Genomic DNA, 15838 nt, shown 5'->3' on the forward strand with positions numbered 1-15838 from the left:
TGAATAAATCAAGCCCAGGAAGCAAGGTGTCTAATTTATTTAAAAGAGAATATGGGTGGTAGAATTCAAATTCTGTCATCATGTCTGCCTTGTACGGATGTATTTTTGATGCTCCTTTCTAACTCACCGTCGGAACTATCAGATGGAAGAGTTCATTTGAACAAATACGTCTGGGAAAATAGCGGAGAAAAACCGATGCTGACATGACACGCTTTTCAGTCACTGGCACAAATCAATTCTACATTACATGGTATAGTACAAAAAGGTCATTCATAAATGCCCAATGCCATATTTTTATATCTGGGAATCTGAAATCTTATTTGGTTGTCATGATCCATGCTAGGTTGAATAGGGAGAGATTGTCAGGAGATGGTTTTCTGAACCTTGAAGGTAGAAAAACGATGTGCAAATGAAATGAAGCCTGCGAGGAAGGACGTGTCAGTCCGTGTTTTTATTCTCAAGAGGGAATCCTTATTAAGGCAAGTAGAAATCACTCATGCATCACACTCTAAACAAACTTAGTTAGAGTAAATCAAATTAGATTCTGTAGAGACAAAAAAGCGCATGTTGATTCTATTTATACGTGACTTGAAATTCCAACGTTTTATAACTCGGAAAGTTTGATCGAATATAACAAAAATATTTTTAAAAAATGGTATGCTTGTGTGAGATGTTAATGACAGCAGCGACAACACAGATAACACAGCAAGGCTGACTGAATCCTCTCGCAAAAATTGATCCCCTAACCCCCGACTAGCATGTTTGTTCCAATTACACCAAAGCCGTAAGCCTCCAAGTGCTATTGGCTCGTGCAAGCGCATCAACGTGGAATTTTCCACACAGAGCAGTTTCAGTAAAGTGCCGGCTTGAATTAATAGCAAGTGCGAGTCGGTCGGCAGGTAATTGCGCTTTGGTGACAGGAATCTGTAATTACTGAGCTGTCAGAGCTCACTCATATTACTTAGATGGATTAATTACAGATATGTCCACTAAATAGGGGGCTAATGATAAAGCGGACCGTTTTTATTTCCAATTAGGGCTTTTAACAATAGAAGTCTTAGGTAATTGTTACCGTCTTCTTTTTTGACTATGCTTGTTCATGTTTTTACAGCAGCAGTTTACAGTGAGAGCGCAACACTTTATTAGGAACATAGCCCCGGGAGCTCTGCAGAGGAGCAGTAGTCGGCAATAAATAAATAAAAATTGCAAAATAAAATAATAATAATCATAGAATAATATAATTAATAAAATAATAATAATGAACAAAATAATATATATATATATATATATATATATATAATGTAATAATATATAATGAGAATGGAAAATAATAATAATAATAAATACATTAATTAATTAATAAATATGTGAAATGACTCTGCAATCTTGATGTCGACTGATTATATATTTATAAATGAAATAAGTCGCATTGGACCAGTTGTCCCCCTTGGATGTGGTCGAAGCAGGCGGAAGATGTCGATTGACTTTCTGCCACCAGATTTTCTGCCAGGCGCATCTTCAAGACCCTTCTGCTGTAGGCTTGGCGGAAATTCTGCTACTAAACACCCACAGCGAGTCTTAAAAGCATGTGTATGAAAATGAGGATTTTCAAAACGTCACCACATTTGTTGTCTCCCTTCCAATTCAGATTCAAAACTTCCCGTACGTTGGTCTGAACCAGATCACGCAAAACCACCTGACTTTTCCAAACTTGTATTTCGGGCCATTTTACGATATGGAACACAGATCCTCCAAATCACCTCACCCTCCACATAACCCTCCGTTATCATCGTAGAGTCAAGCAATAAAAAGAATGTTATATTAAGCTGATAATTTGCCCGCAACGGCGAGCGGCTCGGTGTGCAAACGCACCACTGCATCATGCCAACGAGATATCAGACGTCGTCAAATAGCCATGGAATTTTTAGAACGCCTCTTAAATACTGCACTTTTATGGTCGGTAATAAGGACAAATGGAAACGTTGGCTATCCAGGAGCTACAATGGGCTCATAAAAGCAGATGGTCACAGACAGAGGGAATTTTTAAAGATGTTAATGTCCCGTACGGGCAATCATGTCCGGGATTAAGCAGATGTGCTAAGAGCAGGGCAGACCATAAAAGACGAGTCGGTGATTTCATGACATCACTCCTCGTCGTGTTGTTTTCTTTACACTTCTTCATCCGGTAGAAAGTTTTCATTTCGGGTATGCAGAAAAATATCCTTCTGAATCCCATGTAGTAAGACTTTAGTCTCAATCCAGAGCAGATTATGCAAACTGTCATTCTGATGAAAAACATTTTTCCCCTCCGGCACAGAATTTAAGAGGCTTAGACATCTTTGCCATCTTCAATCATTGACCAAGCTTATCCAAGTTTCAACACCTGCCTCATGGAAATGCAAAAGCAAACATTGAGAGGCTGATTATGAATTCATAGCCTGTTCTGTAAATAGGCATAAACAACGAGACTTCTCGAATCGTGGCACAAATAAAGATGCAATGATTAGGTTTTTTTTTTTTTTTTTTTTGGGAAATAAGAAGAGCAAATAGATTTTGAAGGCTCCTTCTATACCACGGTGGGTCACAGTAATTTATTACAAAAAATCAGCATGAGATGTAAGCAATGTTCTATAGGTAAAATGCCTTCCTTTAGAATGTAAATGGAAAAAAATGGAACCTGTCTGTAAAAGTTTGGCTGTCATTTAAACTGAACAGGAAAGAGACAAAAACAGTGGGTGGTCTCAGTAGTTTCCATGGCTGTATGAGCAAACTATTATTAGTAAGCCGTGGGAAAACTAGAGCGCTTATTAAAGCCAGGTACAGTACGGCATGCTGGTTGTATGTCAAACATCAACAACAGCACCTAACAAGAATCTCGTCATTGCGGTGGCTGCAAAATTGCAAATAGTATCATGAACGATGGCGCCAAGATGATCCAAGGGTCTCATTTGATTTTTCAAGATATCAAGTCTCTTCACCCTTCTGACAACAAATGGATTATCAAATGGATTTTAATCATCGATTAATCGTTTAGTAATCGACATTTTCTGATGTCAGACATTTCTTTGATTTATACAGCAAAACAGTTAACAGCAAAATAGATTCAATGCAGCGGGGGTGTTTAACATTTTGCCATCATGTTATATCAGCAATCTTTGACAGCCAGAGAATGTAAAAGCACTTGGTCCGAGTCGATTTTATAGCCGACTGATCACGTCGCCGAGCTCTCCTTTCATTTTTGATGGGCTTCCTGCTCCCACACTATCTCCCCGTCTTTCTACGGCCAATTGTATTGGAGTGCGAGGGTAAAGAGCCCTTACATCTATTTATATTCACCAAAACGCTATCCGGTGCTGAATGTTGTTTGGGCTCAGGGCTCCATTTTACAAAGACAGATCACGCTTTGTGCACTCTTTCACTTGAATCGCGTTGATCCCTATTAACACATGTCGTGATGCGCTGGCTTGTTAAGTATAAATTCTCACAGCGAAAGGAAGCCACCTTCTAGCTGTCAGCGACTGCAAAGAAGAAAATAATTTATGAGCGGAAGATGGGTTGGTTCTTCTCCATCACGGCTTCTCATTAAACGAAGCGCTTAACAATGCGCCGCGCTTCAAAATCAGCAACAGCCTCGTAAAAAGCACCGCAAGGCCTCAGGGTGGGACGCATTCCAACAGTTGGATAAGGCAATTTATTGGATCAGTTTGTGGATAGCAAGCCAGAGGGCTGGCTATGAAGTAGTGTGTCTTCAGTTCAGGTTTAGTCTTTCTTCAAGGAGAATAATATAGCAGTGCCAAGAGACTGGAGTCACTGGCGGAGCTAGAAGGGGGGGTGCAGGGGGACTGAAAAAATTGCTTGGACTCCTCAGGTGCAAGGCCAGATAATTTACGTTTTTATTGTCATTATTATTTTTTTTATTTAATTTAATTTTCCAATTTTCCAATTATAATGAATTTTTCTCATATTTTTTTTTTAAGAATTTTGGGGTTACTTAATTTAATTTTAATTTAGTTTTCAGATTTTCCGATTATAATGAATCTTTATCATCATTTTTTAAAGAATTTTGGGGTTTTTTTATTAACATTTTTTGAAGAATTTTGGGGGTATTTAATTTAATTTTAATTTAATTTAATTTTCCGATTATAATGAATCCTTATCAGCATTTTTAGCCTTGACATGGGATCTTGACTCTAAACATGTTGATGGCGACATCCTAAAACTAAAACCACATTCCCGCACGCAATTTTCAAAACGTCACAGTGACAAATGCAACGGTCGGCCAACTAATTCCGCCTGGCTCGTTTCTGACCGAAGACGTTTTCCAGGCACGGCAGGCGGCGGAAACGCATATCTTCACAACGTCTTTGCACCGCTTCAGCTCGTGTCAACACTGCTGCGGCTGTGTTAGCTCTTCATATGTTACCACAGATGGTGTCATCGCTCTTCTTTAGCACCGCCGTTGACATGATTCATGGCGCTCTGATTTAGGATCTTGATTTAGGCTCCACGGCGGCAAGGCTCTTTCACGAGGTAGCGACCCTGGGCTGTCTGAAGAAGGGAGACTGGACGAAAGAGCTCACAGTGGCGCAAAAAAAATAGCAGGAATCGGAAAATGATGATTATTGAGAGGCTGAATGATTTTGAATTTGATTGACAGAATTTGGATTCATCGTCGATGAATCGATGAATTTTGCCACCTCTAAAAATACCTCACTCAAATTGCAGCTACTAAAAGCAGTGCGGCTAAAATACAAACATCACTATTTATTGTTCCCCCTATCAATTCCACTTCCACTGAATTTAGCGTCATCATTTTCACCGCAAGTAACCGTTTTATCCAGCGCCCGATTTTACTTCTGTCCCGTAGGTCTCCAATTGCCCTGACAGAGTGGACCGTAATGGAAGACTGTGTGCGCCACATCCTTATCGCTGCCAGTAAATTACCTCAGGATCTGATACAGGCGGCCGACTCGCTGCAACATCTCGCCAGACACAAAGAAAAAGCGACAGAGTGAGCGGCGGCGGCGGGTAAAAAAAAAAAAGTCAAGATTTGTCAAAACGAGGCAAGAAACCCCGTGGAGACTAAGCGCTTGAGCTGATCTGAAAGGTCACCTGATGTTATCGTAAGATCTGCCTCAGTTGCCTTTTACACTCCGCTCACCAGCCGGGGTCAAGCACCTGTCAGTCACGGCAGCTTGCACGCATGTACAAATTCAAGCTGGCTCTTTTTTCAAGAAGCACACAAAATTACACCACTTCTCACCATGGGAGAGGAATTGATCCTATTTGGCACCGAGTATATTTGCTTTTAGGCGAGGCTGTATTTTAAGATCTCACGAGATACGTTGAAGTGTGGAGGACTCCAACTAATTTGGTGTTTTGATGACTTTTGTTTTTCATGGATTTATAATTACTTGTGTTTTATTTTTGCTGTATTTATCTCAAGGTTGCTTTGTAAAAATAATGGTAGCATTAAATTTTGCCAAGATGATGCAAAACACGTTGCAGGCCCTCATTAGCATCATTTTTTTTTTTTCAAGATAGTTTTGAATTTGTTTTGACATTTTTTTAATTCAAATAGTTTTAGTTTCAGCATTAGTTTTTGTTTTTTAAAAAAAATCATTGTGAAATAACGCAAACTACGATTCTCAATCGATTAGTTGAGACATAGTTTTTAATGTTTTGACGTTTTTTAATTCAAATAGTTTCAATTAGTTTCAGCATTTTTGTTTTTTAAAAAAAAATCATCGCGAAATAACGCAAACTACGATTCTCAAACGATTAGTTGATAGTTTTTAATTTTTTTGACGTTTTTTTAATTCAAATAGTTTTAATTAGTTTCAGCCTTTTTGTATTTAAAAAAATCATCCTGAAATAACGCAAACTACGATCCTCAAACGATTATTTGATAACGATTATCATTTTACGATTATATATTATTCTCCACTAATACCACTAAAGTCCCCCCAGACTCCTAACGGCAGCATCATGGGGGGACAGCTCCACCATAGCGGAACCAAGCAGATGGTGAACGGACGCGGCGCTCACGCACATCATCATCGCCTTCATTAGCTGAAGGTGACATCATCTGGGACACAACAGGGGGGGCAGTCGTTTGCTTTTTCTTTCCTTTATCGCAGTTCAAGGTTGTTGACGGCGGCGCAGACAATAATCGGGCGTCACGCCCTCGTACACACAAACGACTGGCACCTCCCCTTCATGCTTCACTCCCACATTCTGCCAACATGAAGGTAAATAAGTCTGCGGGAGGGAGCCAATGAGCACGGGCCAGTGGGCAGAGATGCATGTTTGCGCTAACTTCCTCCCTGGACCCTGCTCGTTTATCTTAGCTGTCACGGAGAAGGTGAAAGTTTTTTTTCCCGCCCCACAGAGACCGGCGTGGTCCCCATGGAAACCACATGACAACATTGCAGTGATGAGGAGCAAATTCCGGTCACAGGGATTGTTGCGGTTTGTGTTTTATGTCCCCCCACAAAACATATTTGGGTTTATTTGGGGAGCTTGTGGACTCTGACAGGTGAGATTAATGAGAAGACATTAACACTTTGCCTGCAGTTAGGTCAAGAGCTAAAAGGTGGATTTCCTCTTTTGCGCCCTTTCATAAAGGCGGCTTGGACCTCTAGTGACTCTTTGCAAGCAACACTGAGAAAATATGTGAGATAAGGATCTGTCTTTCATTTGTTGAAAATGAATCAATAACAAACAACACACGGCCGACTATAAAGGTTGCAGTCGATAACAGTCAGCTGACCTTCCCACACATCCCGAATAGTCTTCGACTGCGTAAAGCTGGGACAATTTGCACCAGTAATGAATGTTTAATGCCGACTACATTTTTCACTCAGTGTAAGTAAATGGGAAGCATGTTTAGTTAACAAACCAGCCGCAAATCAAAGCCACACAAGGTACCGCACGCACGACTTGTCAAAAGCCTGCAGCTGCGAGATAAGCTAAGACAATGATACAAAGATAGTCTTTGTTTCCTGCAAAAAAAAAAAAAAATCTCTTCTGGAGTACGGCTCGACATGGATGTATGGTCCATGTGCCGTCATAACATTCATATGAAACGTCGTGCCCTTGATAAGATGCTCGAGCTAGCCGGAACGGTTGCAGGAAATTCAACACTTCATTCCAAGCAAGCCATTTATTTGATTTGCCCAATAAAAGACGGCAATGCACCCTCCTATTGTTAACAAGGAAAGCAGCAGCTTTATTATGAATGCACAGTAGGAAAATGTTTGTCCTTCAGCACAAATCATTAGCTTAAATTTTTTAAGAAAAAAATAATAATAACATTCTATTTTGAGTGCTTTTGTGTCACTCAAGGTCGTCTTGCGGGATTAAAATATAAAATTACATGTTGCTCTAAAAGCAATGAAATTCAATACAGGACTGATGAAAGTAAACATTGGACACAATTAGCTCCCACTCGCAGAGCGATAAACATCCACCTTTGTTCATCCCTAATGAACACCAACCCTCTTTCATTCTGATTTATATCTGAGGAAAAGAATGTGTGGCAAGGTGTGGGGGTGTCCTGACAGCTCATCAGTGGACAATAAGGCCTTGGCTCTTAATGCTCTGCTCCCTGGCCGGGTCACTCGCAATATGCTAGCGGCAAGCTCCCAGCTCCGCTGTGCGTGTCTCGTTAATGTCCGAGACAGCGAAAAACAAACGAGTAGGAAAAGGCACGTGCGCATACACGCTGGAGCCAATGGTGATACGGCTTCATAATTGGAAATTTACCCCTCCGACGCACACGCACACTTGCCCGTGAGCTTACAAGAGGGGCTTATGAACTCCATCTCGCCGGCCTGCCAGAGGTCTTGATTCTGTCACTTGGGATGATGGTCAGGATGTGGTACTCTGGCCAAGTAGCGCGACTAAACCCAAGCAGGATATAAGGTCATGTCGGAGTGGAACTCTAGCCAAGCGGCACCCGGCTCTCAAGTGCTCCGGCGGTTTTGTGGTTATCTCCAGTGGCCGGCTGTCGTGATTGAGGAGATCCTCGAGAACGTTCCCTCTTCCTCTGTGTCTCATTTTTCGCCACGTGCAAACTTGTCTCAAATGGAGATCAACGGTTGGAGGGTTTTCTTTGTCAAAGTTGAAACGGACATGTTCTTTCCCGAGTAGCTTGCCGCTACTTCTGTTTAAAGACACACTTTAAAACAACATTGCCAGGAATGTCGGGATGCGAGTGTTGCATTACCAAACACTAAGAATTTCAGGAACTGAATGCAATTTATTCAGGCAGGCTGGGCCACTCGGGGATTGGCTCTGGGCCTCACGTGGCCCGCGGTCCACATATTGAACACCCCTGCCTTCTACACCACATTTATTTCACGGTCTCGCTCCGTGCAGCGGAAGGAGAGACGTGGAGTGACTGATAGGACAGCTCTGCATAATATATTTGACAGCGTATGTTTTAAAGCGTGTCTCGTCAGTTCAGAATTAGGTCAATTCGTCATCGCAAACAAATGGCAAGAGGGGACGGCGAGACTTGGACATTCTTGATTTCCATCAGCAGTCTGTCAGCGTCATTGACAGCACAGATAAGAAGCGCCATGCCGCAACTGATGGACACAAGTCTCAGCAGTCTGCCCGACCTGTCGTGTGGACACGACAAAGTGCATAGCGCCATCTGCTGGATAATGTGAGTTACAGCAGGGCCAAATCAAACCTGAAGCCTTTTAGATTTACATCTTTAATACGAAGAGCCGGTTCATAGGATGACAGCTTGTCCGGGAGGGTTATTAATATTTAAAGACTTCACATTGATATGTGATCACGCTCAAACAAAGATGTGATGTTTATTTGAGGCTACAAGTCTGAAGGGGGACAGTCATTTTTATTCAGTGTTCCAACAATCTAAAATGTTGGAGATAATCTAAGCTCTTGATGCTTCTTCGGGGGGGTTCCTATTAGCACGGCTTATGGACTGTCATTTCAGTTACGCAATAGCAAACGAGCAGCCGTTCACATTTAGCAGGGGGTTGAGGATAACAAATTCCGTAGAGTGAGATGCAATAAAGCCCGGCGAGTTGTGAAGAGGCAGCACTACAGTGGATCTTATTAGCATGTGATTAACCTCTTGGGGAATTCCCAGACAGCAAAGACAGATGAAAGGTCAAAGGTGAGCGCTTAGACAACCACTCCAGCATGCGGCAAAAGCCATTAAACGAGGGGCCTCGCTGAAGAGCGAGCATCATTTAGAGTCGGATGCGGTGCTGAATTCCAGCACGCAAGGTCACTTGGCTTTTTATCATACAAAAAAAAAAATTAGACTGAGGAAAATATAAACATGCCGACTCACACCTGCAGCGGCATTAAATCCAGCGGAAAAGCAGCAGAGGTCGTCATGAATTAAACATCAGACTCCTTAACATACTTGAGGAGCCAACTTTTTTTTTTCTTTTTAAAAATACTTTTGTATCAAGGAACAAACTGTGCACATGATCTCCGACTTTAAAAGGAATTAGCAAGTAAATGTGGGGCGTGAGAGTTCTTTTCCCAAGACGGGAACTCGTTTATCTATGTCACTCCAGAGGGGGAAAGATGGTAGGTGGATTTATTTATTTTTCTTTGCCACTATAATTGCCGTGTGAGTGAAAGTGTGTACTGGCAAAAAAAAAAGGAGGCGGCTCATGGCTGCCAGCCATTCCTTCCGTGTGTGTGTGTTGTATCCATGACGGATGGTTAAAGTATGTGGGAATGTGTTAACCTTTGTGACGTCTCTTTCTAAAAGCAGAGAGGTCTTCTATTTCGGCGGCTCTCTGCCTCTTTTGAACTGGAGGGGATGAGAAATGAGATCATGATTTTTCATCCATTAAAAGTTGAATTGTTTTCCATTTATTAAAAACCTGGCACGGTTTTGTCAAAGCGGGAGCCAAATAGGATGTGTTTATTCGTGTCGTCGTGTAAAAGCACAACAACAAAGACGGAAAAAATATATTTTTTCCCGTACCATGTGAGAAGCGGTAATTGGCTAATGTTCAGAGCTAACGCTGAGCCCCGCAGGTATTTGGCATTGACAATCTGCACGCCTTGAGCAAATCTCACTAAAGTGTGTTTAAAATAAACAGATTTTGTCACAGTGCATGTGAGGACAAAGCCAGGAGCCACGTAGGGAAAAGGAAAAAGCGTGTCGAACAAATCTCCGGTGAAGTGAGACACCATCATCTCCCACTCACAAAGGCGGCCAGACTGAAACTGTTTGTTTTGCTCCCCTGTGATCTTATCCGCTTGTTCTTTTTTGTTTTGTTTACCAGCGAGCCAGATGAGGACGTACATTAAATCGTCCTTAAACCTCAGCTTCCTCTGTCATGCTTGTGTACTCATCCTCCTTTTTTTTTTTATTATTATTAAACAAGACAAAGCCGTTCTCAGCACTACTTTAAGGCCATAAAGTAATTTGTGCGGCCGTTTGTTATGAGAAGAATCAACACGCGCTCGCTCATATGTAGAGATTTCAACACACACGGGAAGCAAAGCAATCGTTTAAGGTCGCCGAGGCCTCGCTAAGCTTCTGTAAATCAGCCGCGCTGAGTTTTATCCCCCTCTCTCTCTCTCTCGCTCTCTGTGGATGTTGGCTTATGACCCATAGGCAGGAGGTTATTTATTGCATTTGTCACAGCTTGTGTTGACTCCCAGCCATTCATTTACGGTTGGAGGCGAAGTAGTAAGCCAACATTGTCGGTCGGATCCGAAGACAAATGAATCAACGTTATCTCCTGTCTCTCTTTATAACAGACGTCAGAATGAAAACCTGAGGCAAGTAAGTTGCCGCTAATGGCAGTTATCGGGAATGAGGAAGGCGGGCTGAAGATGACAAAGAAACGTTTTTCGAGCAGGATGATGGGCTGCCCCGCAAATTGAAAAACAAGCTACCGTATTTTCCGCCCTAAAAGGCGCACCGGGTTATAAGGCGCACCTTCAATGAACGGCCCATTTTAAAACTTTGTCCATATATAAGGCGCACCGGCTTATAAGGCGCATAAAATAGAAGCTATACTGCATCAAACTGAGGTTGACTAGGGTTGCGGTATGCATCCACTAGCCAATAACCAACGAGCCCTCTATAAACAATCGCGTTTCTCAAACGATCTCCTATAAAATGATCAGAACTGACTAAAGTTCGATCTAACGCATTGGTACTACTTACCTATGTTTCCCTTCCATATCGATCCGTAGATTTACTCGAAACATTAACAGAGCAGCCTATTTTGACATGAAATAGCCTGGTACGTATAGCAGCTATCGCAATAGCATTAGCCATCCGCAAAGTCTCACGAGCCTCAGCGAAGTGTAAACAATCGCGTTTCTCAAACGATCTCCTATAAAATGATCGGAACTGACTAAAGTTCGATCCAACGCATTGGTACTACTTACCTATGTTTCCCTTCCATATCGATCCGTAGATTTACTCGAAACATTAACAGAGCAGCCTATTTTGACATGAAATAGCCTGGTACGTATAGCAGCTATCGCAATAGCATTAGCCATCCGCAAAGTCTCACGAGCCTCACCTCGCAATCTCCCATGAGCCTCAGCAAAGTGTAAACAATCGCGTTTCTCAAACGATCTCCTATAAAATGATCGGAACTGACTAAAGTTCGATCCAACGCATTTGTACTACTTACCTATGTTTCCCTTCCATATCGATCCGTAGATTTACTCGAAACATTAACAGAGCAGCCTATTTTGACATGAAATAGCCTGGTACGTATAGCAGCTATCGCAATAGCATTAGCCATCCGCAAAGTCTCACGAGCCTCACCTCGCAATCTCCCATGAGCCTCAGCAAAGTGTAAACAATCGCGTTTCTCAAACGATCTCCTATAAAATGATCGGAACTGACTAAAGTTCGATCTAACGCATTGGTACTACTTACCTATGTTTCCCTTCCATATCGATCCGTAGATTTACTCGAAACATTAACAGAGCAGCCTATTTTGACAGGAAATAGCCTCGCGGGTACAACAGCTATTCGGTGACGCCCCCTGACTACAGTTGCCGTAATGCTGGGAAGCGATGCGACCTTGTAATTTATTAGTCGTACTAAAACGTACTGAAACATTTTGGCAGAGCACTGTGTACAACCAGTATGGATCAACAAATTCATCAGTTGATCCATATATAAGGCGCACTGGCCTATAAGGCGCACTGTCGGCTTTTGAGAAAATTTTAGGTTTTTAGGTGCGCCTTTTAGGGCGGAAAATACGGTACATCTTTGGGACTGCACGTCATGCAGACCTGAGGGGGGTTTTTTTGGACAATAACCGTATTTTCCAGACTATAAGTCGCTTTTTTTTCCATTGTTTGGCCGGGGGTGCGACTTATGTGTGAAATTATTAACTCATTATATCATTTCACGTTATTTCCACACTAAACCGCAAGAGGGCGCTCTAGGCCTGTGGAATAATTGATGATGAGTCTGACGTAAAGGAAGCGCTGCTTCTTCTACTTCCGAAGTTAGCGGACTTGTTTATAGTAAGTGACACCGAGGATGAAGATTTTGTTTGATTTAATGATTTGGAGTGACAGGGATGGTTTGATAAACTTGTTAGCATGTTATTTATGCCATCGTTTTTGGAATAACTCTTAATATGTTACGTCAGGCACGTTCTTAGTTCCTTGTTTGTGTTGATGTAACGTTAGCATATTGTACCGTTTAGCCTGTTGTTGCCTATTCTATTTTAATTTTAAATTGCCTTTCAAGATGACATGTCTGTTCTTGGTTTTGGATTTTATCAATTAAATTTCCCCAAAAAATGCGACTTATACTCCGGTGTGACTTATATATGTCTCTTTCTTCTTTATTATGCATTTTATGGCTGGTGCGACTTATACTCCGGAAAATACAGTAACCTAAGCAAAGCAAAGTCTTCACAAAGGCTCCATTGCAACACATAAACAAGTACAAATCGCTTCTCTGGTTGTTTCTCTTTACAGGAGAGCATCTAACCTAAAATTGAAATACAAGCCCTTCCCGTAGCATTTCAGCGGCACCGACGGCTGAGCGAACCAGCCCGGACTGAGGATATACGAGGTGGTCCTTGAATGAGCCCATAAGACAGAGCACGGTGATGTAACGGAGACAAGGTCGCTAACCGATGCTGTGGAGGAGGCCGCTTTGTCTGCTCAACTTTACAACCGTTCATATCTAATAGAAGGACCCTACATCAGTCAGTGTCAGCTTGCTCTACCCAACGGGTCACAGAGTGTGCAAATGACCCACTGGTGTCAAGATCTCATAAGGGGAGCAAAATGTTGACACTGTGCAAATGAGGCCAAATTGAAGCCGTCACAGTAGGAGAGTACATATAATCTCTGCTGAGGTGACCATGCGAGCACCGTCGGAGTAACTTCGAGCTCAAACCTTTTTACAATGTCGGTTCCGTTCCAGCAGGAGAGCCCGCCGTCATCAGAGGCCAGTTCGCTGACACACAATTGATCTGCAAGGCCACCGTAGTATGTCCGGTAGAGGCGGAGACTGTTTAGAAAGTCCCTAGAAAATTAAGGAGAGCTGATTTACTCATCAAAAGTTTTGGATCTCGTTTTTTTGGGTGGGTGATTGCCGCGCTTACCTTCTCTTAACAGCAAGTGTGTCGCTTAATGGTTTGGCTGATGTTTTGGGGTGGATGGATTCTCTGCTGAGTCTTTGCTGGATGCTGGTTGTGTGCACAGCCTTCCTGCTAGGTGGCCCGCAAAATTTGTGCACCTATCACCCAATGAACACAAACACACGTCAGTCTGTAATGTGGATGTGCACCTGAGGATGCCAGGCGTTCATCTGACGTGCGTTTCCTGCGCCACACTGGCTTACCGCTAGAGGGCGATGTTGGATGCAATTCTGAGATGCTTTTCAGGTCAAATCAACTGCAGTTGAACTCTTTATTGACTCCGGATGGAACGATATCTATTGTGCATTTCACGGTTCGGTTTTATCACGGTATTAATCTCGAGGATGTGTTACTTCAGGTGTATATGTGTGTGTGTTTATCTGTGTGTGAATATATATATATATATATCATATATTTTCCCTAAGAGGTTCTGACCTGTGTTGTAATGCGTTGTCCATTTCTTTGCACAAGTCCAATGGCGTCCTGCAGCAAGGTGTGAATTCCTAGAAGCACTTGCTCCAAATCCTGCGTGCCGTGCATGCGAGCTGACAAGTCCTCCAGTGAGTGGACGAATTCCCTCCAGTGGATGTCAATCTCGGCCATACTCGCCAAGCAGCCCCGCATCACGTTGAGGCAGTAGCCCATGCAAGGCTTGGACTGAGTTAAGCCCTGTGACACAAACGATCAGTCGGAATGGATCGGAATCAATCGACGGATTCCGGAAGATCTTACCTGGCAGTGGGGGCAGTAATGCATCTTGAGCAAGGCCTTTCTGCACTCGCGGCTCAACTGCAAGTGGTCTGTGGTGTTGATGACTTCAATACCGAGGTGCAAAGCTTGGAGGAGAAGCTTGCCAGAGAGCCCGGAGCGAGCAATTTGATCGGCCAGTAAAGCGGGCGTCCCGCCGAACGGCCGCACGTCGCGGCTCACTGACCTTACGCATTCGGCGTAGCCTGCTGCTAGATTGATAAGGCCTGGGTTGATGATATTATTGTATACTATGGGGAAGAGAGAATCAAAAAATCTTTGGACAAAGTCCTCAACGTTGAGCTCGGACCCGAGCAGGAAGAGACTAATGTCAGTGAAGAGTTCGCCCACGGGACCTCGGACCTGATCCGCCATGTTCCCGTAGGACTGCTGCAGCATGGCGTTGGTTTGGTTCTCCGCCTGCCTCCTCAGAAGCTCAAATGTGCCTGCGGAAAGGATAGCAGCAGGGTGAGACCTAAGAAAAAAACTCATCACCTTGCAATTTGGACTTGATGAAGTTCTCTGTAAAATTCCCAAGCGTGAAAGTGACTCATCAAAAGTTAAAGAAAACAAATTGCCAACAATACTGAGGACCTTCTTGTTCATTTTGTCGCTAGCCCTCACGGCTAGCATTGTTTTAGCTTCCATGGAGCCTCGGCTCCCCACAGAGCTTCCATTCCCCTGCCGCCACTCAAATCCTCTGCACATGTTTTTAATCGCCTTGAGAACCCAAAAATCTTTGCCGGCAGGATATTAGATATAAAATCAGAATAACTTCCTTTCCCCAAGAACTTTATGCAGAGACTTCATACCAGGCTGGAAAATTGGAACCTAATGAAAGATGTACAGTACATAAGATGCTTTCTTTTTACATTCCCGCAGAGTTAATTGCTTGCTGGCCAACCTCACAGTGGGCAGATAATGCATTTCTTTCTTTCTTTGGCACCATCAGTGGGCTTGATATGAAAAGAACCACTTTAAGTAGGTCGGCGACTGGACTGTGTACACACCAGATAAACAATACACACAAAGAGCGAGCTCACACATGAGCGCTTTAAGCACTTTGGGTTGTTTAATATTGAAACAACTGTCTTTTTATACAAAGCAACAAACAAAATTGTTTTTCCTGTACAACAAAAAATTGTTTTGTTCCCCAAAAAAGAAAACCATGGAAAACTGGCTCTAATTGACCCAAGTCGATGTTTGGTCCTATTGTGTATTTATTTACCCAGTAGTTTTGAGCGTATGGGTTTTTGTTGGGCCCAAACAAAACAGGCCACAGATAAAAAAAAAAAAAACGGAGCACGCTTATTATTACAACAGCGCCATCTGCTGGACGTGATGGGGAAATGTTCCACTTGGCACAGGTACAAAATTGTATTGCTGTGGTATGGATATTCAATCTAACTTGACTACTTGTAATAAAATAATCATCATCTCCTTTTTTT

General features: G+C 42.7%; 1 protein-coding gene across 1 annotated transcript in view; it reads right to left on the reverse strand.

Moving 5' to 3' along the window:
• The window catches only part of gpc5a (glypican 5a), a 48426-nt gene that overhangs the window by 23162 nt on the left and 9426 nt on the right, over positions 1 to 15838 (reverse strand). The window contains exons 3-6 of the mRNA XM_037247494.1: positions 14376 to 14836; positions 14079 to 14312; positions 13608 to 13741; positions 13400 to 13528 (exon numbers count right to left, since the gene is read on the reverse strand). Coding sequence (XP_037103389.1) covers positions 13400 to 13528; positions 13608 to 13741; positions 14079 to 14312; positions 14376 to 14836 — 958 coding nt within the window. The remainder of the gene's footprint in view (positions 1 to 13399; positions 13529 to 13607; positions 13742 to 14078; positions 14313 to 14375; positions 14837 to 15838) is intronic.

Source organism: Syngnathus acus, chromosome 3 (genome assembly GCF_901709675.1).
Source record: "Syngnathus acus chromosome 3, fSynAcu1.2, whole genome shotgun sequence".
Taxonomy (NCBI): domain Eukaryota; kingdom Metazoa; phylum Chordata; class Actinopteri; order Syngnathiformes; family Syngnathidae; genus Syngnathus; species Syngnathus acus.